The 25,000-nt window shown below is 36.5% G+C and overlaps 4 protein-coding genes across 5 annotated transcripts in view; 3 read left to right on the top strand and 1 right to left on the bottom strand.

The window, feature by feature from the left end:
• LOC144966349 (nuclear cap-binding protein subunit 1-like) overlaps positions 1-3,516 on the top strand; it is a 44,759-nt gene extending 41,243 nt beyond the window's left edge. For both annotated transcript variants that reach the window (XM_078902678.1, XM_078902679.1), the window contains exons 23-24: positions 560-673; positions 1,144-3,516. In XM_078902678.1, coding sequence (XP_078758804.1) covers positions 560-673; positions 1,144-1,257 — 228 coding nt within the window. In that variant the 3' untranslated portion in view covers positions 1,258-3,516. The remainder of the gene's footprint in view (positions 1-559; positions 674-1,143) is intronic.
• A 1,591-nt stretch (positions 3,517-5,107) lies between these two features.
• On the bottom strand, positions 5,108-16,626 carry LOC144966350 (succinate dehydrogenase assembly factor 4, mitochondrial-like). Its single transcript, XM_078902680.1, has 2 exons — positions 16,249-16,626; positions 5,108-5,542 (listed from the first exon to the last, which is right to left on the bottom strand). Exons 1-2 carry the CDS (start codon positions 16,310-16,312, stop codon positions 5,238-5,240), a joined length of 369 nt encoding a protein of 122 aa, XP_078758806.1. The 5' UTR covers positions 16,313-16,626; the 3' UTR covers positions 5,108-5,237.
• Positions 6,954-10,853, top strand: LOC144966669 (uncharacterized). Its single transcript, XM_078903426.1, has 5 exons — positions 6,954-7,269; positions 7,833-8,088; positions 8,563-9,006; positions 9,633-9,882; positions 10,102-10,853. Exons 1-5 carry the CDS (start codon positions 6,954-6,956, stop codon positions 10,693-10,695), a joined length of 1,860 nt encoding a protein of 619 aa, XP_078759552.1. The 3' UTR covers positions 10,696-10,853.
• A 77-nt stretch (positions 16,627-16,703) lies between the features above and the next one.
• The window catches only part of LOC144966348 (uncharacterized), a 52,868-nt gene continuing 44,571 nt past the window's right edge, over positions 16,704-25,000 (top strand). Inside the window, exon 1 of the mRNA XM_078902676.1 lies at positions 16,704-16,938. The gene's annotated coding sequence lies outside the window, so the exon portion shown is untranslated. The remainder of the gene's footprint in view (positions 16,939-25,000) is intronic.

Raw genomic sequence — 25,000 nt, 5'->3', positions numbered from 1 at the left:
ATTAGAATTGAATTGCATTGCCGTTATGTGTCTTTTGATGAAAACAGTAAGATCTTATTTTAGCTCCAAGTAAGATTGAACTTCGCCTTTGAAAGGTTAAGTTGGGGTTATTGTTCATTTTTGTTTGTTCAAATGCAGCTTTGCTGTTTCTTTCTTTTTTTTTTTCTGACTGGCAAGCGCTGTACTTACCCACATGGCTTGCACACACAAAACTATTCATCTAGGTCACAAAACGATTCATCTAGGTTTCGTTTGTGCCATGACAGAAACCAAACTGAGTGCCTTGGAGTTCAAAAGACCTTTCCATATAAGACTTAGTTTTGAAATACCCTTATAAACCAATTCCCGCCCCAGCTTTAATATGAACCTCTGCAAAGTGTCTGATAAATTAATTTCTCAAAGAGAAAAACAAATTCATGGTCATATTTGAATTTTCACTTATTTTGACACCAATGGGTTTAGAGATGACTGATAAAGTAAGAAAGAAGTTATTATATCTGAAAAGAAATCTTAAAAATTATACTCATATTATCATTCTTGAATTTTATTTCTTTTTCAGAGGTTCATCATCGTTTTAACAGAGCATTTGGCACGTTGTGAATCTGCAGCAGGAGATTACAACACAGTATGGTATAAATGGGTGATTGAACGGCTACAACAAGTCTTTTTAATGGTTAGTATAATTGATTAAATTTATCTCTAATGATCACTGTGCATATTTTTACTTTTCTTTTTTTTTTCTAAAGTTACTATATATGCGTCAGATAAATCAAATTGACATTATTACAGTCAGTAATTGATCTCTTTTCTTGCTAAATCTGAATTTATTAACACAGTGATTAGATCGTGTAATGAACATAAATGAATATGACATCTTTGAAAAGTAACAAATCACCAAACACGAAGCTGTTTTTTTTCATTTTTGTTCATTACTTTTTAAAGTCCACAGCTTCTAGCAGCTTAGTATCACTAATTAGATCATGAAACTTTTGTTATTGTTATTATAATTAGCAGTATGGCACCCTTTTCTATCATCTGATTGTTATAAACGTCAGGGAAATAGAGGAAGTGGCTGCTGTAAATTCTATATGATTTAATGTATTATTATATAAATTTGTTTTTTTTGGTTTGTGTTTATTCCAGCATCATGAGATTGTATATCGATACATCAATACATTGGAACAGCTTCTCTTTACAAGTGACATTGACATTCACATCCTGGAGGTTTTCCAGCAGTTCTGTGCTCTCCGTTCATAATTCATTTGTAGTATGAAATTGGATTGAAAGTTTATGCTTTTGAGTAAAATGTTCTCGCGTTGTCTTATGAGTTGTCAAATTTTGAATATTTATTATTTTAAAACATTGTGTGAAATCAAAAGGACTGGTCAAAAACTGACACTATAATTTTGAACACATGACAAATTAACCGTATAGAATGAAAAGCCCCAGTTCTGATCTATCATTTGCTTTACAAAAAAAAAATCTGTAATACAATGCAGTGTCAGAAGAGCTCAACTTAGCTCCCTTTGTATTTTATAAAGACATGAAACCTGTACATTTTTTTGTTCAAATAATTTTTTCCTCCTTTTTTCACCCATTGGCAGTCTAGTTCTTTCTTTCTTTCTTTTAAAATTATTTTGTAAGTATTTGTTCCTTATTTTAGAATGTCATCGTCTTTAACTAGGTAACTGTGTGAGCAGCTTCCTTTTTCCAAATCATGATAAATTGAATAAAAGTTATGATAGCTCCCGAGTTTCAATTTTTAGATTGATTCATCTGTAATCTACTGATTATATATATGGACTTTCTTAGTTTTCCATTGAAATATTCTTTACATCATGCCAGTCCTACCTTTCCATGATATTGAATTTTTATTGTATTGATCCGAATAAAGGTGTTAGCTTTGTTCTTTTGCTGTCTGAATGGGTCTTCGACTGCAATTATTATCTTGTTGACCACATTTTAATTGATTCTTTACCTTTATAAAATGATGTCTTTTGCTGTTGTGATGAATGGTTTTACATGAAAGAAAGCATAAGTAAATAAAGATCATCATTCTGAATATCAATATCAGTGATTAAAATATTATTTTGTAAATTGGGATTTATTAGTCTTCATCTTTTGTCATTCCAGCACATCTAGCCTCAAAATTAGGGAAAATTTCCTGATATGCATGCAAACGCAAAATCTGCACATTTTGCAAATTTTTGACAAATTCTTTTTTTTTTTTACTTTTGCGAAATTTGCATTCCCGGCGGTGATGAACATTACTGGACCAGTTGCCCTTAGGAATAGTCCAACACAAGCACTAAACTTGCAGCTTTTTGGGGATTCTTGCCAGGAAACTGCCTTCCCCCACAGCTTGTGCATGCCGTTATATGTTTTAACCATAAGCTCTTCTGATGTTGAAAGTTTTTCTTTGTACAATATGATTTAAAGTGATCGAAGAAGTTTGAGCCAGCATCCCTGAAAGATTTTATTTTTCTTTATTATAACAATTTCATTGACAGCAATTTTTTATTGTAAGTTTAGTTTGTTTTCCAGACTTTGTGCCTATTTACAAATCAGCATAATTTCTGGCAAAATTTGCCATTTTTTGTCCCATCATTTTGAGTTTGAAATTGCGTAATTCCGCGGGGATATTTTATTACATGGATTGCATGTAGTTAGTTGTTAGGTGATACAACATATTTAGAAACCTGCAAAATTTTTGCAAAAATTACTTTTCTTCTGCAAAATTCATCATTTTCTTTGGAAAATTTTGAATTTCTTTTTGCAAAAAAACCGCGGGGTCAGTCCTTTGAATGTACCAGAATCAATATTTTTATACTGCATCCCTGTGACTTCTTCCCTTCATAAGTTGGGGAGTTCAAGTCTTGCCGTCTCTTCTATCACTATCATCCTTTTATATCTGTTTTCCCTTTCATTCATGTTGCTTTCTGCCATTGTCTTATTATCTATTTTGTCAATTCATTATACAGTCCAAGCCAGTTTATTGGGACGGCTCAGTTTTCGACAAATCGTCCCAATTTAGCAGTGACTATGAATTTGAGAAAATTTTCAGATCTACCATAGTCCACTCTGTATTTTTCCAGGCTTGTGACTGGCAATGCAACTTTTAATGAAAGATCAGACATTGACATTTCACGTCATGATGAAAAACAAACATCTTAATCTCTCTCAAACAATGAAAGACAAATCTAACTGCATAAAACAAATGAATTTTCCACTCATAACAGTTGCATAAGTAAACAACAGATCTAGAATGCATTGTCTACCAATTTTATATATAGAAAATATTCCATTCCAAGGAATCGTCCCAATGAAGTGGCTGTCCCAATACTGGCTTTGACTGTATATATATTTCAACATTTTGATTATTGTACATGTTGTGAGAAAAGTTCAAATTTATAACACTACAAGTGTCTCTTCATTACTTTTCCTGTGAAAATGTACTGGCTTAATCATAATCTCTGAGAGTCTGAAATAAATAAAATGCCTAAAGAAAATAGAAAATCCTTTGCCTTCTCTTTGCATCAATAGAGAATTAATTTGCTTTTCTTTCTTCCTCTTGTCTGTACCTTGTGGACATATCGGCAACAAAACATCATCCCAAAAGTATAAGCATATGAATTAGGGTAATTTAGAATGATAACAGTCAAGAGTAGCTCCTGTCAGAGCTCTGACAAACTATTTCCTCGGATGACTATTCCACAAATGTACTATCCCATTTTATTCCTTTTTACTGGCGCTGACATGACCTAAATGTGCACTGCAAAAGCCATAAAACTCTTCAAAACAAAACCAAGGAGCTTTGAGCACATTTAGTTATATCATTCTAAATAAAAGCTTACATCTTTTTTTATATGGACATGATTTTCTCTTGCTGGACAGGGTCCCTCCACTCATTGTCAGCTTGGAAAGTCAAAGACAAAGATTAGGATTTAAGATTTAAGAAGCATGTGTTCTTAACTTGGGTCAATGCATTGCCCCACCCCCTTTTGAACATTACTGTAAACTTATGAGACTCATTTTACACATCAAAAGACAATGACACTGACCGCAATATACAACACCACATATTGAGGGCACTTTTGATTGGTTGCAATTAAATCGTCCAAATAAATGCCAGGCTTAAATGAACTTATCCCTGGAGTCGGATTCCTTTTCCCAATTAGAGGGCTAAATTATATAGATAAAAATCTTGTTTCCTGGAAATTTTGTTCCAATTTGCGGGCTTTCTCCATTGGAGAGGTTCCCGATTCCAAGGGCCCACTGTATGTAAAAGTGAAAAGTTTGGGAGCAGGCACTGATGTAAGATAAAAATCTGAAAAGGTGTGCTGAAGCAGATTTAATATTTTATACTTGTGCCTGCTCCTACACCATTTAAGAAACCGGTATAGGTGGCCTTATTAAAAGGTAGACAGCAAGTTTGAGCCAAAAAATAAAGACTTTATTGAGGAATAGGAGCTTAATCCGGAGATCCTTAGCTTCATTTTGAGGAATGAGCATGTCATTATGTTAAATCTTGTTTGAGCTACAAACCTACTTGCATTAATTATAGACTGCACCTTGGAGAAATCAACTAAGAAAGCAACGGCAAAAAACCCCTGACAATGACTGACAAGGTTACTTGAACATCTGCATTGTTGATCTGAATTTAAAAACACTAATAAAAAGCAAGATATGAGAAGCAATATATTATAGGTAATTCATAATAATAGTAAATTTTAGAAATTTGACTTACAAGGAAAAAATATCATCCCTCAAAAAAAAAATAGGAACTATATATTTAATTTGCTTCCCTCCAAGCTAAAAATCCTTGCCATAGCCAAGAAAAAGTGGTCAATCTCAGAATAAAAATGTGGAAAGGGAAAACAAATGTAGGGGGATAGCGGATAGGAGAGACAGCAAGAGTGACCTCCCCAGTTTACAATGGGAGATCAAAAGACGCTCACCTCCCCCATAAGGAAAAGGAAATTATGGATAAAGGGATAAGAGACATAGCAATGGAGCTTGAGAGAATGAAGATTTGAGAATTAGTTATCTTTGATTATTAATGGTATGGATTGATATACATACAACAATGATAAAAAAAAATCCTTCATTGGCTCTTGCAGAGGATAAATAATTTTAATGTCACTTTCGGTTTCAATGTACAATAACACTTATGTATCTCTACAGTGGTATGTATATAATACAAAATAACACATTTTCATACTTCCCAAGTCTCTATTCTAAAAGTCAGAAACACGTCCTTTGCGTTCCCAGTCTCCATATCGAGTAGGCTCGGGTCCTCTTGGTCCACCAATTTCTCCTGTGATAGGGTTTTTATCATCTGGAAATCGCTCTAATGGCTCCTTCTCACCTTGTGGCTGTCTTTCTTCTTCCTTTGATTTCCATTTGTCATCAAATTTGCCAGCAGGAGTCTGCCCTTTCCTGGCACCTGACTTCTTTTCACTTTTGATATCATGTTCTGAATAGTTTCGACAAAAATAAGGATTTAATTTGGACTGAGCGGAGACAAACCTCTGAGCGGTCACTGAAAAGAAAGAACAAAAATAAGTTAATGTTCGAATCTTAAAATGAATTTTTATAGAAATTTCGAATTATATTTACCACACAACTTCTATAATGACATCATCAGGACCAGAAAAAATGTCATTTTTTTTGAGAGTTGATAAATGAGAGAAACCAAAAATGTCTTGGGGGGGGGGGGGGGGGGGGGGGGGAATCAAGTACTCTTGACTATGAATGTTTTTTTTTCATCCATCTACAATGACGGTTTGAGCCAAAGTAGGATGCCTTGAAAATAGTGGCATGCTGCTTCTTGAAATGACAGAGCTTGCATGAAAACTTGTCGCTCTTAGTTGTCTGCAATTTACTTTGCCTGGTAGTCTATACTGACAGGCCACGACATCAATGTCTTGATCGCTCGCCTCTGCTTGAACCATGTCAGCACAGCTGGAGAAACATCAGCTGCTTTCTCTCCTCTGTGGTTCTGGGTGGGGTTCCTACCTCCCATAGTGGGCAGGGAGGTACTTGCTGTGTCTTCTATCCCCCTATATCTGTTTTCCAATTGCTTTCTGTCTTTGTCTTGGAGTGAGATTGCTTGGTTTTGTCCTGACCTTGGCTGGGAGGGAAACAGTCGAATGTATAGTTATAGTTTTGGGAGATGATATTTTTTCCCTTGTAAATCATCTCTCTGATATGTATTATCATATTTGTTATTTTGACTGTATAATGTAGGCATTTGAGTGTATTCCTCTTTGTTGGATTTTGTGTTTGTTTCCGGATGAGACTTATAGGTGATCTCAAACTAAGTACATTTGAAGTATGCTCTTGGAATCTACATCTGATCCCTGTTTGTTCCCAGTTCCCCTATGTCTTACTTTTTCTTGGGTGCTTTAATTGTAATTTTAGAACTATTTACTATCCCATTTTCTTCCTTTTTACTGGCGCTGATATAACCTAAATGTGTTGCAAGAAATGTAAAACCCTTAAAAACAAACAAACAAACCCACGTTATTAAATTTTCTCTTGGTTCTTAGTCTGTCATCGTGGTTTTTCGCGGCCGCAATGGCAAATTTGCGGCCGCAAAATTCGCACTTTTCCGCAATTTACCGCAAATTTTACAAATTTCATGAAAAATCTAAATTTTTCACCATTATTTAACCCGAGTGGTTTTTTTAAAGTGGCGAATTTCCGAAAGTCAGCATCGTCCCTTTCTTTCATTTTCTCATAGCTCCTGGTCTGTTTAAACTGCTACTGGAAGCTGCCCAGTCTGGTTTTTAAACTGCCATACTACTAACAGACGTTACATTGCAATTAAAAGGAGTTTTTCTACTTTCACTTTCACCTTAGTGACGAGTGACGCTATTATTGTTATCTTCAATTGGTTTCGCTACCGGCGTTCTTTTCTCTTACATCTACTTGTTGATTACAAACTCGCTATGGACAAGTTCCTTGGTTTAGACATGAAGAAGGCAAAATGTGCTCGCCATGTCACTGCACACCAGCGACACTCAGAATACAGCCAGTGGACCCACGTCAGTGGTTCAAAGCTATTCTGCACACCATCATGCAACAAGGTTATTGACCACTTACGAAAGTCTTCTGTGGATAGCCACCGCAATTCCGCAGACCATAAAACAAAAGAAGAAAGAATGAAGAGGTCACATGCCACTGACGTGGATGAGAGTGAAGCGGTGAAGAAGCAGAGGACATTGGATTCTGTTTTGAAGAAACCGTCTACAGTTTCAACGCAAGGTGAGTGGTGCACCCTTTCCCTCTAAATGAGTACTTAGTTTTGGGTGGATATTGCTCTATAAATCTATACAATTACAACTATATAAAAGATGAGGGTATTATTATTACTATTTATTATTATTATGATGATGATGATTATTATTATTATTTATTATTATTATTATTATTATTATTATTATTATTATTATTATTATCATTGTTGTTCTTTTATTATTACTTTGTGGTATAGTGAAAAGACACTCGCTTTAGGATCGGAAGGACCTGGGTTCGAGCCTCGCTCAGTGCATAGTTGAGTCCTTGGAGAAGGCTCTTTACTCACATTCTCTCATGAAATGGAGGTGTAAAATGAGTACCTGGCCGTTAACAGCGTTGTCTCTGTCCGAAAAAAATTGTAATATCCCCTAACAGGCTTCATGTCCCATCCTACCTGTTAAATGTTGCTGTTGGGCACGGACCCCTTGTAAAGTGCTTTGAGCACGTTTAGTGGATATTGCGCCATATAAAGCTTATTTTTTTTAAGCTATTCATATTAACAAACTATTTTTTAAATTTCTTTCTTTCAGCAAGAAATGATATCTGCAATGAAGTTGTTTCAATGTTTGCTGCAGCAAACATTCCCTTATCGAAGGTTGACCACCCAGCAGTCAGAAACTTCTTGCAGACAAGAGTTGAAAACGGTGGTGCCATTCCACAAGCTCATCAGCTGCAGGAATGCTACTTAAAGAGGGAGTTCACCAACAAAAAAGAAGTGGTGTATAAGAAAGTTATAAACAAGCCTGTGGCCATCATCTGTGATGAAATGTCTGATGATGTTGGAAGGTGGGTTTTGTTTTTTGTTTTTGACTGACAATGTTTGTAGAAACTAAAGCGAAAGAGTAATTTATATATAGGAGTAGGAGGCAGGTGAATACACACACACACACACACACACACACTCACGCACAATCATATATATATATATGAATTGTTGTGTAGTACGCCCATATATATATATATATATATATATATATATATATATATATATATATATATATATTATATATATATATATATATATATATATACCACACACACACACACACATATATATATATATATATATATATATATATATATATATATATATATATATATATATGGGCGTACTACACAACACAACATACACAGTGATCAGTTCGAATCCTTAGTTTGAATTCTATAATTAAATGCTGAGAGCAATTATGATATCACTTTTGCATCCTTCCCTATATGTTATTTTGTGTTTTCTCTTATTTGTATCGCCTATCTTTTCAGGTTTGTCCTCAATGTCTTAGCTGCACCACTGGAACCCTTGAGCGCTGATGTGGACAAAGTCCAAAGTTACCTCTTGGACACAAGATTTTTGTCTGTCACAAACCACACAACCGTTGCGACGGCCATAATTGAATGCTTAGTCTCCACTGGCATCAAGTTTACTGACGTCGTCACCGTAAACACAGACAATGCAGCATACATGAGGAAGGCTTTCAATGATGTATTGAAAGGGCTCATGCCAAATGCTACGCATATCACATGCATGGCTCATATCATGAGCCTAGTGGGTGATGCCTTCAGAAAGCCCTTCAATCGCACCAACAAATTCGTCAAAGCTGCAAATGCGATATTTTGGAACGCCAATGCCAGAAAGGCAAGATATCTGCGATTCCTGACACCACTCGTCAAATCTCCAAAGATGCCTCCAAACCCAATCGCTACACGGTGAGATTTTGAGAATTTTCCTTTCTTGGTCATGATTCATCTGGGTCTTTAAAAAAACTTTTTTCACCTAAAGGTGACACATTGTTAATATTGGATATTGACAAATAGGAGGGTCAGTCATTCTTATTACCTAATTTGATATGTTAGTAAACATATTTAGTAGTATCATGTTACAGTTATAGTAATCTGCTCCCTTTTTTTTGTTGAAAAGATGAGCTTTAATTAAGTATCTGACTGGGAAAGTGCTTGCTATGGCTTAATAGAATTGATTATTCCATTATGTTATCTTTTTAGATTGTCATCATTTTTTTATTTCAAAGTTAGTTTGCTTTAACCATTGATATAAGAAAATGCACTAGAATTTTTAAAAATAAATATTGGAAGCTATCTTGCACAATTATTTCGGGGTAAAGTAAGAGGGTCATAGTCAACCATTAAAGTCAATGCCTAACATTAGTCCTCACTAGGTCAAGTCATATGATGATGGTAAATTCAACAGACTATACTATAAGGCCAAAAACTGATAGATTAAGTAGGTATAATGTTATCTTCTTTTCAAATAAAAATTCAATTTAACAAATGAATTAAAAATGCATCATTTCTTTTACTTCCTTTTCAAAATCCAGATGGAATTGTTGGTTTGAAGCGGTCTCATACCATGAGAAAAATTTGCAGCACTTTGCCACATTCATTGTGAAGGAAATGGAGCACTGTGGGCGCACGGCTCCAGAGTCGTTAGTCTACTTGAATGATATCCTCTGCTCGGTGTCGGAGCGCCAGTTAATTCAAGCAGAGATGAGCTTTATAATCCAGCAGTCTCAGTCCATCGTTGTAGCTACTGATGTATTCCAAAGCCAACGTCCAATCGCCATGACAGTAAATATTCATTTTCTCCTCCTACCTTTAAATCTTATTTTATAAGATTAAGAGCAGGTATCATTATTAATGAAACGATTCCATCTTTGTTGAAACTCTGCCTTTGGACACAACATTATAGTTGAATGTCTTTGACTAGAGCAAGAAAAGAATTACAAAACAAAAATACTTTCTTATGTTTTTTAATCCTTGCCTTATTCTTATTTCTATTTTCACCAGGCGTGGTCAAAGCTCATGGAAATTAAGGACCAGTTTTCATCTTGCCATGTGACCCTACAAGATGTAGAAAGACACTGTCCGCATGACCTGGACCAACATCTCAAGCTTCAGCTCCAGGATAGTTTTTGTCAAGCTTTCTCTTTGGCCAATGAAAAGCTTGAGAAATATTCATCGACGGAAGGCCAACCAGGGATGGAATTATTGAAGGAGATACCTTTCTTCAATCCTTGCAATTTAGTGTTCATTGCTGACTCTGATATTGATTCTTTGACCATTCCTGGTATTCATGAAGTACCTCGTGTAGAAGTACTTCGATATAAAGAGTCTCTTGGTCCAAGAGCAGTGTCGGCATCTGGATGCATTCCACTTGATCTGACTGTTTTTTGGAACAGTGTTAGCTCAGATGTTCCCCATCTTGCTACGCTGGCAAAGAGATACATATACACCTGCCTTAATTCTGCTGATGCTGAGAGGTCCTTCTCCATTTATAATCTTGTATTTTCAGACAGGAGAAGGCGGCTCAACGAAGCAAACTTAAAGGCTTTGGTGTTCCTTTATTATAACAGTTTTATTTCCTATGAATATCTTGTTTAATTAAATTTTGATACCTCTCTTTGCAGGTTTTTCGTACTTTTGTTTTGATATAAGATTAAGATTGATGTTTTAAATCATTTTTCATTCTGATCTGCACCTGAGTGACTTTTGTGTGCATCTTCAGATCATTGTAGTATTTGGGGTCCCCGGGAACGAAAAAAAGTTATCGATTAGTTAACAAAATTTGCAAAATATGGCAATTTTTACGGCAAAATGTGGCAAATTTTTCTATTTTTTGTGGCAAAATTGTCATTTTTTTGTGGCAAAATTTGGCAAAATTTGGGATTTCAAATGGCAATTTTCCGCGATGCCAGCTTAGTGATCGAAGGCAAATTACGGAGAATCTTCAAGGCCTGTTTTGTGGTTGAGACAAAGCAGGACAAAAAGCTGGCTTAGGTTGCTGAACTGCTGTGGTGCTTGTGGTGCTTGCTTGTGCGCCAAAGGTATTAAAGTCAGTGCTTCTCTCTTCAACTTGGTCGGAGTAGGAGTAGGAGTGAACATGTAGGAGTAGGAGTGAACATCGTGACTTGTTTACAAACTAGTGTGTGTGTGTGTGTGTGTGTGTGTGTGTGTGTAATCAACAATCAGAGATTTTAATGATAGCTGGTCTATAGTACAGTATCTTATAAATGGGGCATGTCCTGTTGGTGTGGGACGTTCAAAAGCTGGTCGACCGCTGTTGTGTTCGCTCACACAACAGAGGCTGACCTGCTAGTGAACACTTATGCAATGCAAAGCACCAGGTAAGAATGTTTTTATCTCACTTTGCCTCACCTATAGGAAAACACTGACATCAACTTGGCCAGAGGCAACTGAATATCATTGGTCGGCCATCAAGCGTTTTCTTTAGCTTTGACTACATATGGTTGGAAAGTAAACATTGTCATAAGAACAGAAATTTTGCCTTGACTGTCAATATGGAGATGGCGACTCATATCGATGTCGCTATACATGGTTTTTACAAAAATCTGTGTCGTTATGGGGATTTTTATGTTATGAATGAAACAAAACAAAAACCCCTGAAAAAAAACAACAAAAACCAAACAAACAAAACAACAACAAAAAAAAAAACTGACAAAAACTACTAATCTTATATTTATATTTCAGCCTCAGAATTATATTTCGGTTCCTATACATGTCTTAAAACTAAAGTATGGACTGAGAAACCAAACTGTTACTGTTTTGGGCCCATTGCTGTGATGGAAATACTCTCAAACCAACGCAACATAGTGTTGTAATGGTTCTTAAATGTTAAATCAAGCCCATAGCATTCCTTTTGACCACAGTTATTTTGACAGACTTATGTTCCTTTTGAGTGAAAATGTTGAATTCTTTTCTTTTTAATATCTAATTCAACTTCAATTGATCATTTTGTCTTTCATCTCAAAAATAAAACGGGTTTGTGGTCTTGTGGTATGGCACTCATCTTCGCATCGGAAGGTCCTGGGTTCAAGTCCCATTCTGAGCGGCACATGCATGAGTCTTTGGAGAAGGCTCTTTACATTCTCTCACCATGCTCAGGTGTAAATGAGTACCTGGCCGTCAGCATTGTCTCTGTCGGAAAGGAAATGTATCGCCTTACAGTTACCTTTGATACCTTTGATACCTCTTCTTCGGGTTGAAGGCTATGCCTGTAATACCCGTTCTGCACTATCTCTGATATATCTACGCGCACCTGCATGGTTGGGGCGGAGCTGGTAACGCTTGTAATGCCAGTGTTTGTCTAACTTGTCTTTGAACTCATTCACTGTCCTCGCTTTAATTACATCTTCTGGAAGGAGTTCCAGTTATCTGTCACTCTGAGTCCAAAGGAGCATTTTCTTACATTTAATCTGGCCTGTCTTTTTTTAAATTTGTCGCTATGTCCTCTCGTTCTATTAAATGTGCTCTCTGGTAGTATTTGCTCTCTATCTACTCTATCTTTCTCGTTTATTATCTTATATACTTGTATCATGTCTCCTCTTTGTCTTCTGTAGTACAATGATGGTAGTTTGAGATGCCTCAGTCTATCTTCATATGGTAGATGCTTCAAATCTGAACAAAGCTTCGTTGCTCTCCTTTGTACCCTTTCAATTTTATCCATGTCACCGACATGCTGTGATATCCTCGGTGCATTACCATATTCAAGTGATGGTCGTACCAGAGCAGTGTAGAGCCGCCTAATAATATCATTATTTCTGCTGGTGAATGTCCTTTTAATAATTCCGAGAGTTCTGTTTGCTTTATTTATTGCACAGTTGACATGATGGTGGAAGGATAGTCTGTTGTCTACATGCACTCCTAAATCCTTTTCTACTTCTGTTTCCCCTAGCTGCTGGTACACTCCGTTATTGTCTCTCATTCTGTATGTGTGCTTTGGATTTTTGTAACCAAGATGCATTACGCTGCATTTGCTTGCATTAAACTTTAACAGCCACTTGTCTGACCAGTCTGATAATTTGATAATTTGTCGATATCATCTTGTATAGTATGTCGGTCACTTTCTGTTCTTACAGGTCCAAACAACTTTGTATCGTCAGCAAATATTCTGATCACGTTATTTACAACATCAGGTAGATCATTGATGAATACCACGAATAATACTGGACCAGAACACTCCCCTGTAGAATGCCGCTGGTGACATCCGACCACTGTGATGTGTGCCCGTTCAGTGAGACTCTCTGTTTTCTGTCGTGCAGGAAGTTAGATATCCATTCGTTTATCTTTCCTCTGATGCCATAGCTATGTAGTTTTTGAATGAGCCTTTCATGGGGTACAGTGTCAAATGCCTTTTTAAAGTCGAGGTATACCGCATCCATCGGTTCTCCCCTATCCAAGGCGTCTGTCCATTCATCAATGCAGGTAATTAGTTGTGTTATGCATGATCTCCGAGGCACGAAACCATGTTGCTCATCACAGAACAGATTGTTTGTGACCATATGCTCCATCACATGTTCCTTAATTATTGCCTCCATCACTTTGCACGGAACTGCTGTCAGACTCACAGGTCTATAATTGCCAGGAGTGTTTCTATCTCCTTTTTTAAATATTGGAGTAACCTGTCCAAGTTTCCATTGTTGTGGCAAGTTCCCGTTGTGTAACGACGTTGTGAATATGATTTGAAGCGGTGTGGCAATTTCATTCGCAATTTCCCTTAGCACTTGAGGGTGGAGTCCATCAGGTCCTGCTGATTTGCCTGGGTTAAGCTTCATAATATTTTTCAGTATGTCTTCTTTCTTTATAACTATACTGACAAGTGCCTCGCTGTAATGTCTTGTCTCCAATGCTGGCACATGGTTAGTGTCCTCATGTGTAAATACACCACAGAAGAATTTGTTCATTATTTCTGCTTTTATAATGTCCTCGTTTTGCAGGTCTCCATTACTGTCCCGCAGATCACCTACCCGCTTCTTATTGTTGTTCTCGATTGGGTGTATTTCCAAAAGGCTTTTGGGTTTTCTTGGATCTCATTTGAAATACTCTCCTCAAAATCGCTCTTAAGCTTCCTTGTGTAACTTCTCAGTGTATTTCTGGCGTCACAATACAACCTGTAATCAAGGCTATTTCTGGTCTGAAGGTATCTTTGCCATGATCTGTCTTTGGTCTTGATAAGTCTAAACCCTTCTTTGTTCATATATAGATTTCTTTTTTCTTTCTTTTAGTGTCGTTAGCCTTGTGCACAGGTATGTATTGCTTCATCGCAGATTCTAATATATTATGGAAAGTGTCCCAATCCTCTTGCTCACTGCATTCATTAAGTGTATGGGCCCAGTCTATGCCACCAAGATATTGTCTCATTCCTCTGTAGTCCCCTTTGTCATATTTGTACTTCACGGTTTTACTTTCAATTGCCTGTGTTTGACATGTATAATCGAATATGATGGTACAATGATCACTGCTGCCCACTGGGGCCAGATACTGGGTGTTATTCACAACATTCTCCTCGGATGTTAACACTAAATCTAGTACTGATGGTTGTTGGTCCCCCCTATATCGTGTTGGTCTTTCGATATGTTGTGTTAAGAAACAGTCCATGAGGCATTCTGTAAATAAATCACTGTCTGAACCTTCAACTGTAGCTGCACATTCCTCCCAGTTTATATGGGGATAATTAAAGTCCCCAACAATTACTAGGCGCTCTGGGATCATATCTACTATGGCACGTAACATATTTTCCAGGTTTCTATTATTTTCATAGGTGCTTGACGGACTACGATATATGCATCCAAACAGAAGTTTATGATTGTTTCCAAGAGAAACGTTAGCCCAAACACATTCAGAAAAGTATTGTGTACTTGTACATTTGAATTCCGCCACGCTAAGTTTAGTGGAAGAATATATACAGATTCCTCTCCCATCCATTTCTAAATTATGAATTGGGGTGTGATAACCCTCAATACATATCTCTGCCTCTGTGAGGTGGTTTTACTGTACTTCGGTTTTACTTCTGTCAAGGCAACAATGTCAGGTTCATGATCTTCAATAAGCTGCAGCAAATAGGTCATCTTTGTGGTTATTACGTCTACATTAGCTAATAAAATCCTTAACCCACCTCGAACAAAACTTTGGTTAATTCTAACAATATTTACAGGTGAATAACAATTTAAATTAGGTTTATGTACAATTTGTCTGTTCTCCAGTGGTTTCTGAGCTAGAGATGATCCTGAGGCTTCCCTTGGACAACTCTGTTGTTGCGGATGACCCAGTTTTCCTCTTTGCCTTCTGCTCTTGATTCTTGGTTTTTCTCTTTCGCTCTACTAGTAGTTTCTTCCATTCCTCTCGTTCTAAAGGGGTCCTGTCCTTGTTTACATATATTGTATTGAGAGTTTCAATCTCCCTGAGTTTCCTCCCGATCCTTAAGATTCTAGTGGCATCTTCTTCACTTGTTGTTTGTATCCTGAGGGGTCTTGCCGATGTCGATTCCTTCTTTCCTAGGCGAGTGGGATTGGTAAAGGGAACTTTAATGCCCACTTGGTCCAGTATATCACTCACTGTCCTGAGGTCATCGCTTTTCACCTGCTTTGGGTCCTCGGCAGAGCTTTCGGCCAAATTGTAGAAAATAATGTTTAGCCTTCTTTCTTGCCTATCCTGCACCTCTTTGACTGTTAGCTCTACATATTCAGAAGGATGTTTGACTACTCTCTCCTCCAAGGATGACAGGCGTCATGTCTCGTTCTACATGTTACTGCTGACCAGGGACACCTTGTGAAGCGCTTTGAGCATGCTAAGTGGATACTGCGTTCGGAAAAACCTCAAGTAAAGTTTACAAACCTATTGATATTTATTATACCATTTTGTTATTTTCATTTGCATCAATTTTATGCCATTGTCAAAACAAACAGAAAAAAAAAAAAAAAAAAAATAAAAAACAGACAGAAAACTATACAGCCCAGGGGGGAACTATTCAGACTCCAGTCCGAATAACTTATTGATGACACATACGCATTGGATTTCGAGTCCGAGTCCGAATAGCTGTAGCCAGCAAAAAACCCCACAAAAACTAAAACAAAAATTGAAATTGAAATTCACAAGAAACAGGGAGACAGTATTATCTTTACTTTAAAATGAATTCACCTTCTGAGAAAGAATTGAGGAGAGCGGCGCATCTGATAAGATACCTCATCTTAGTAGTATTCATGTATGGGTTAGGACCTCTTATTGGTTTTGGACACTAATTCTAGACTAAAGACTTAAAACTTAAAGGTGAGCACTCGATGATATTGACATTGATAAGTGACCACTTGGAGAAGGTCAACTTGTTTTGAATCTTTGTCTTTATAAAACTTCAGATATTAATGAAGAGAAGGTAGACAAAAATGTTCTATATCAATATCATATATATATAAGGGCATTGGTAACAAGAGGTTCGGCCCTGACTTATTTAATTTTGTCACAGCAGAGATAACCAAGATTCTAATTATTGTTTACAAAATAGAGGTTCGCAGTTCGAACGAAATTACAAATAATTCCAACTTTTTTACGCACAACAATGAAACGGGAGGTTACTCTCCGCGGTTTCCATTATCAACAACAGAGCAAATCATGTCTATCCCGGTGCAAGCCTGTAAATTTGTGAATTAAAAAATGTAATGTACTGCTAATTTTTTTAAAACTGGCATTGTGATGTTTTAGCAAAGTTTCTTTGAAATTGTGATAATCTAGTCAGCTTAATTTTTTCATTTCTTGGTTGCCGACCGAAAACATTTCATGATTCATCATTTATTTTTCCACCTGACTGCAAGTGATAGTGAAGAGTGATGGATGGTAAGTGTCCAACTTCTAATTTTGATCTTTTTTTCAAACTTTGAGAATTGAGTTAAATTTAGTTAAGAATGAAGTTTGTCATAATCGTCAAACTTGTTTTGAATTTTTACTTGTTGTTCAAAAGTTATTGTGTCATTAAGCTCAAGAAAGATCTTAAACTTTGATTTGGGATTGAGAAAACTTGCCGCTTTGCCTCATTGCCTCGCCGATTAGGGTATGCATATGCCATGGACCTATGGAAGCGGATTCCCAAAATTATATGGCCCCGCTGAATTGTGAATAAAAAATCTTATAATTATGCGCATGGCTATACAGTTTTTAAAAAATGCACAAACTATCGTATGTTCTGTCATCCAACTCTATATGACCAAAAAAAGGATCACCATATAAATAAAAACTAATCACCTAGACTTTGGTCCATTTTAACGGGATAAAGAATATTACTTTTTGTTTTATTGCTGTGTTGTTTAATATTTTTTTTTTTAGTGTTTGTGTCCCTTTGACTTTGACATAAACAGTGACATTACCAAGTAAATATGACCAAGACATGACAGAATTTATTAAATGGAGGAAAGACTTCACAATAAGAAAAGATGCCAGAGGTAACAAAAAGAAACTGCTCACACAAAGACCAAGATTGGATGTGAGAAAACACAGCTTTACTGTGAGAACAATGGACATATGGAACAGTTAACCAGATTCTGTTGTGAACGCAAAAAGACCCTAAATAACTAGTAACTAGCCCACACTAGTATCACTACACTGCTAAAAACAAGATGTAAATTTGGAAACTTTTGATATAGTGATTTTGGAATAACTTTGGTATGACCAGCATAGTTGTCTAGTTTACATACAACAAGAAACAAGACCATCGGCATAAAAAAGATTTTTAATGAAACGTGGTAGGTATCAACGTAAGGTCTTGTTCATGTTGCATGCAATTTTTTTTTCTTCTAATTTCCGCTTTGTAGAGGAACATCGTTATACTTTTTTTTCCCCTCACAGTAGCCCCATCTTGTTGAAAAACAAATGCCAGATCAGAATGAAGTTTATATGTTTCTTTTCTAACACTGTTACATAGTTTTCTACTTGATGATTTATGTATTTGAAAAGATGAATCGCCTCCAATGATTTTTTACTTTCATCTAATGGACTACTTACTGCATTTGGTCAATGATGTATAACATCATATAAGGTTTTACCTAGAAGCAGACAAAAAAGCATCAATTCAAAACACATGGGATCGAATCACTATTCTAAACATTAGAAAATTAATTGGATCATGGAAAAAAAAATACTATGCATAGTCATAAAGAAAAGCGGGTTAATTGACAGATTTTAAAAAAAAAAAATATGAACCCACTCGAAATTTAAGATCATCTCATTCCCAACTTCTAAAAGTTACCACCTCAAAATCCACTTTCGGTGAAAAAGCCTTTTCATTCATAGCTCCACGCCTATGGAACGCACTTAGTCCTCGGACAAAGTCCTGTGAAAATTTATCATCTTTCAGGAAATGTCTGAAGACTGAGTTGTTCCGCGAGGCTTATTTTTCATAAAATAGATGTTGCTTTGATTTTTTTTTTTTGTTGTATGCATGCTTATTATGTATCATGTAGTGTCGTGATTTTTAATTTAGTTGTTTTTAAACATTTTTATTTTTATTTTTATTATGTAAAGCGCCGCAGAGCACGATTAACGTGGATGTTTAGGCGCTATATAAATTCATTATTTACCATTTACTATTACTATTTACTATTACAGATCACATCAAAATTTATGAATTGTGTCCCAAATCTTCGATTTTAGCAAATATGCATTATTTTTATATTAAGACAATGATCAAATAATTTTGTTTGATTGTGGTAAAATTTCAAACTTGCACGTATATTCTGACAGACTTCTAAACTTTTCCAGATGTTTTTTTCTTCTTCTCGTATCTGATATATCAAAACATTGATTAATCCTCATGATTATTTTTAAGATAAAACTGAAATGATGGCGTTTAATAGTGATAATACTTTACCCAACTATGAACTGATAAAATATAATCACTGTCAATGAACTTAGTGTTCAGATTTGATCTTTTTGGGACTTACCTTACCTTCCTGGTATTCCTTCTCATAGAGGTTGAATGCCATGGTCTTCCACCTTTCTCTGTCTAGCGCCATCTCTGAGCAGTCCTTTATTGTGCTCCCAGTCATTTTTAGGGGACTATCTTCCCATAAATAAGTACATATTCTCTTCAATCTGTTCTATTATTACTTGCCTGGATTCAGCTTAGAATGAGAACTTTGTAACATGCCTACCACTTCGACTTAGACATTTTTAATCGATATATATATATATATATATATATATATATATATATATATATATATATATATATATATATATATATATATATATATATATATACATATTTATTTAGGGGGGGGGGGGGATAGGGGTAAATTTTACCAACTTGGGTTTTAAACGTTTATTTAAAAATGAAAATTGACGAAAAAATGTAATTTTCACCCAGGATTGTTGATATATGATTAAATTTAAACACTGCGTTAATTTAAAAGTAATAATTCGTAATTATATAAAAAAGGATGAGAGTTATAGTAGGGGGATTAGGTCCGAAAAACCCTTGAATTGTGCAAGTTAGGGTTGAAAGGATGAAAATTACATATGTTGTAGAATATGAACAATCCTGTAATTTATGCTATAGAACTACTCTGAGAGATCAGTATTAGTTGAGATACAAACTTTTTAAGATTGGAAAATTTTGAAATTGACAACAAAATATTTTGTTCATTCCTATTGTGTAAACATTCAAAACAAGGCGACCCAAGGTTGATTTACGTCATCCTGCCCATTGGTGACTATTTCTAGCGTCAAATCGGATGTTTTCCTTTCACTAAACTTTCGATTCACGAACTATCCAAATTGTTTAATACACTAATAAAGACGGACAGACAAACGGACTCATAGAATACAGCTCGATTAAATGTCGGCAACCTGTGTTGACACAGACAGTGCTCCTTTCCCCTCTCCCGAATTATTTTTTCTTTCCAAAAATACTGAAATAATCATTAGTGTTTTATAGACTATTTTTGTCAGACTTGATGATAGTTGGGGATCAAGATAGCATCAGTTGGTAGAGCACTCGCTTCACACGCAAAGGGACTTAGATCGATCCCGGGTGCAGTCGAATTTTTTTCCTGACCTCCCAGTCCACCCACCGAATAGCTCTGAAGGACTACTACATTTTGATGACAGTTCAGTATGGAGTCGGCATACCTATAAAATTGTATTAGAACGCTATGACTATCGTCACCATTATCATCATCATCCTCATCATCATTATCATCATGATAATCATCAATCATTACGATGCAGTATTGTACGTTATTAACTGTATGGTGACAATGGGAGCATGTTCTATCTGTACTTTTGTGTCTTGTGTTAGGCACTGCACACAAATTGCCTGCTCGTTCAGGTATAATTGATTGCTCGGCTAAAACCACCCACGACTGTTTTATCTGTTGTTGTTCAAAAACCACTCTGTACTGATGGCTTGTTTTGTATGAAATAGGTCTTACATGTCTTGCTGGTGAACTGTTGTGCAGTTAATATAGCGTTTTAAAACTGTTGCATTAGTTGTGTATTCCATATGAAATTCTCATAATGTTGCTGGGTCTTTAAAAGAAAGAAAGAAAGAAAGAGTAGAAAGTGGGAGAGAGAGAGGTGAAAGAATATTACATATGACTAAAAATGGAATTCGTTTGCTTGTTTTCAGATACGATTACAATGACAAAAAGAACTTCTCGCAGGTACTGATAGGACAAGTTTTTAGTATGTCAACTAGATAACACCACTCTAACATCTCATGCTTCAACCACCCAGGAATACACACGCTACAATTCCTACCTCATTTAAAAAAATGTTTTCAACGTTCCTTTTGCTGAAGAAGGGTTTTTCCTCGAAACGTCCAGTGTCTTTACTTTTCCCACCCAAAGCCATTTGTTAGCTACTGTAAATGGTCAACAATATATTATTGAACGCACATTGTATTCTCGTTGTTATTTTCCGTGGATAAAATAATGCTATATAGGGAAAAATAAAAGTGCTAAAAACGCACTGTTATAATAAATTGCGAGAGTGGTTCTGTAGCAGGTGTCATTTATATGGGTCTACGCTACCTCTATGCCAATTTTCGTGCGTCCAATCCCAATGTGCACAGTTTTAGCCCAATTTCCCCTAATACAATGAATATGAAAAAAATATATGTATTTACGCAGTTATTTCCCTTGTTTAGTATAGCTGTAATAGGGAAAATGTATGGCCTTAAACCGAAAGGTTATGATTGATTGCCAGAGTGGTTCTATAGCAGATGGGTTTTGAATGGGTCTTGGTAACCTGTATCCAAATTGTCATGCTTTCAACCCGAATTTGCACGATTTTAACCTAATTCTCCCTACTATTAGGAGTCTTGGGTGAAAACAGTTTTTTTTTCCCTTTTAATTCGGATTTTTCCCAACAAAAAAAAAGAAAACAAAACACGTTTTATCTTAATTGCATGTGGTGGGCTAGGCAGGGACGTCGTGACCTCAGAGTTTGGGTTGAATCTTGCCGGGTTCCGTAACCCAAAAGAGGACACTGCGTGGCTGCCAACAGACTAAGCTTCATGACATTTTTATGTATTTTTTTTTTATTTGCGCCCATGTGAACTTGGAATGGAAATGATTCAAAAGACAAATAACACCAGGTGGATCATGGTATATTGACGAGTTTATAGGTTTTAAAATAAAGGGATTTTGGGTGTGGGCAGAATAAATTAATAGGATATCATCAGCTGCTGCTGCTGCTGTGGTGTATAAAGGGCTGGGAGGCGCATGTGAAACTCTGTATATAAGAAGATGTAGGTTTCAAGATATTACATGTTAGTGGACTTGCTTTAACTCTCTTGATTGAGATTGTCTTGTAGTGTAAAAACCCTCATATGCTGCTGCCACAGTGTCCGTAAAATATGACTTCAACACCAGGGACCTCAAATTAAAATCAAAGAGAGACGGGTGCCTTGCCACTTTACCACAATGACACACGCATAATGAGTGTTCAGAGATTAAAAAGGCTTTTTCTGCCAACAGTGGGGGTCCGGATAGCTCAGTTGGTAGAACACTCGCTTCACACGAAAAGGGACCGAGATCTATCCCCGGGAAGTCGAGATTTTTTTTCTGACCCCCTCCCCTCCTGTCGACTCGGCTGGGTTTGTTAGATCTGGCAGAAAACACTTTGCTAAAGGACTGTCCTATCCAAAGGGTAGCAAGTATTTACTATTGTCCGTTTCAAGCTGTTGAAACAGGGATTAACTCAGGCTCCAGGCACCTTATGGTTATGAAGTACTACTTTTTTTCTGTGAACAGTATAGTAAAATTGCCACCATTGGAGATTATTTGACTGTTGAGGTAGCCAGTCAGCTTGTTACCACATTTATTTCATCGCGTATTGATTACCGCAATTCCCTTCCTTTAGGTGTAAGTCAAGATAAAACCTCTCGTTTTCAAGTCATTCAGAACATGTGGCAAAATTAATTTTAAGAAAAGCTCGTATTGCCCACTCCCTCCCAGTTCTCTACGAACCGCACTGGCTACTATCAGAGCGAGAGAGAGAGAGAGAGAGAGAGAGAGAGAGAGAGAGAGAGAGAGAGAGAGAGAGAGAGAGAGAGAAAGAGAGAGAGAGAGCGTGTGTGTGTGTGTGTGTGAGAGAGAGAGAGAGAGAGAGAGAGAGAGAGAGAGAGAGAGAGAGAGAGAGAGAGAGAGATCAAATTACCAAATTGCCATGATATGTTTTCAATGTTTATATGATGAAGTCCCTATCTTCTTTTTTAAAACCTTTTCACATCCTTATACGCCTCCTTATCACTAATATCATCGCCTGAAAAAATTAAACGTTCAATTCCTCTTTTTTAAAATACAATTGTTTTGGCGGGCAATCCTTCCCTGTCATGAGACCCCGTGTATGGAATTCTATTCCCAGAACCATCAGGGAACATGCAATTATTAATTCTTTTAAATCGAAATTAGAACATTTCCTTTTCACGTCTGCATATTTTAATCAGAGACATAAATTCAATGCATCAGGCAGGTTCATGTCCTGGCATAATAATATTCTAATAAATAGCGTGTGATAAGATTGGTTGCATACAAATTAAATGTATTTATTTTATTTCCAAGGCTTATCTTATTTTCGCGACAGAACTCAACATGAGCAATGTGCCGAGATGAAGAATTAGCAACGGCGAAGTTACTACAATGGCATTAGTAACTAAGAATAACAAGGTTTTACAAACATCTGTTTTAGGGTGGTTGTTAAAACACGTTATTTAAATTCTTTCTAACATGCGCTTTTACTACACTCTGGTACCGGGTTTGGCATGTAGGGGTTTCTTAAAATTGATTGGGCCCAGTGGCCTGTCTTGATCATGTTGATCGAGTCTGCCGCCTCATCGGCCAGTGTTTACTGTGACCACAAAGGAGGTCCACCCGTTACCGGCTTAGGTGGACACTGTTTACAGAAGTAGGCTTCTTACAGTCTCGGTCACTCACTATCATGTCAGCTCTTCAGGGAGAAAGATACAATACATGTTAGTTTCGCTTCTTTACTCGTTTTATAATATTTTTGTTTCAGATAATCCCATAACGAGTCGAGTTCGGCAAACAAGCTTAATTTTGGCTTCTTCCTGTCGGATATATAGTGACAGTCTTAATACGAGAAGTTTTCTGTCGTTATATCAATGTTTTCCTTTAGATTCATTGGATTCACAGTGAACCCGCGATAGAAAGTCTTGAAAAAAATGGTCTTCATTTAATAACAATTTATAAAACTCTACGTCCCCTTTCACCATCCCCCTTTGCAAAATTCAAAACTGCATATTTTCCGTCATCCCATGGAGTCAAATCGAAGAAAGTCTGCCAGGTCGTAATACTCAGCCCCTTTTGACGTTTGACTTTCATTGCGATTGTAATTTATTCTACGCAATTCTAGCATATCCACATCAAAGATTGATGACGTAATTTTGAATCTCTTTGATACTTACTATCAAGTAATAATAATAATGTCATCCGCAACAAAAAATGCTTACGTAATTTTAAATCTCTCTTGATATTATCAAGTAATGATAATCTTTCTAATCTATTCTTTTAAACATGGGTTGGGGATCAACATTGTTCCGTAAAGCCAATTGTAAAATTGTTATCATCGAACACACCGGCAAACGAAAAAATACAATACAGTAGTATAATGAGGATAATAGATGACCGCCTGTTCCTAATAGCCTTTATTTCTCCGCAAATATTGCGGGTTCTCCGCTAGTAATTAAAAAAAACCCAAAAAACTTTAAAACCAAGAAACAAGCAACACCAAATCAAACCAAAAACAAAAACAAGAAATAAAATCCCTCCATGTTTAATACATAAAAGACACAATTTCCTTGAATTGAGGGACGATTGCAATTTTCAGCAAGAACGCCATGGCGTTGAATGAATAATCACTTTTGAAATGGTCGATACATTTTTCCATTAATGTAAAGTCATCCAGAATCCCGCGATTTTGATGTAAGAGAGGAAATGTGGTCCTCTCGTAGTATCTGAAAAAGAATTTTAGTGTCAATGTCACTCTGGACAGCAGCAGGACATATGATCCACTAGTTACATAGTTGCCAAGATGCAACGAAAGCTTTCTGAGGAGTCTGGTAGAGAAGATCTGGAGAGATGATTAGACACAACATAAGCTAATTTTCCATATAGTATCGAACAAGGAGGGCAATGATATCACTAATGTCAAACTGGCATAGCCTATACGCTCAGAATTAGGGAGCCTGATGTCTAGCTCCACACAGTGGTTCTAGTTCATGACGAAAATCCAGCCCTCGCCACCCAGACAGAGGATAATAAGTCCGTGATTGCTAGTCAGATATTATGACGTTACTGGGTCCTTACCTTCCACAGTGGCCAGAGGGGCACATACTGTGTCTTCTATTTGTTTTCCAACATGCTTTCTGTTTTTGTCTGAG

Source organism: Berghia stephanieae, chromosome 2, assembly GCF_034508935.2.
Source record: "Berghia stephanieae isolate SIO BIC M18660-M18661 chromosome 2, UCSD_Bste_1.3, whole genome shotgun sequence".
In the NCBI taxonomy this organism is placed as follows: domain Eukaryota; kingdom Metazoa; phylum Mollusca; class Gastropoda; order Nudibranchia; family Aeolidiidae; genus Berghia; species Berghia stephanieae.
This window is presented reverse-complemented; position numbering and strand designations above follow the sequence as displayed.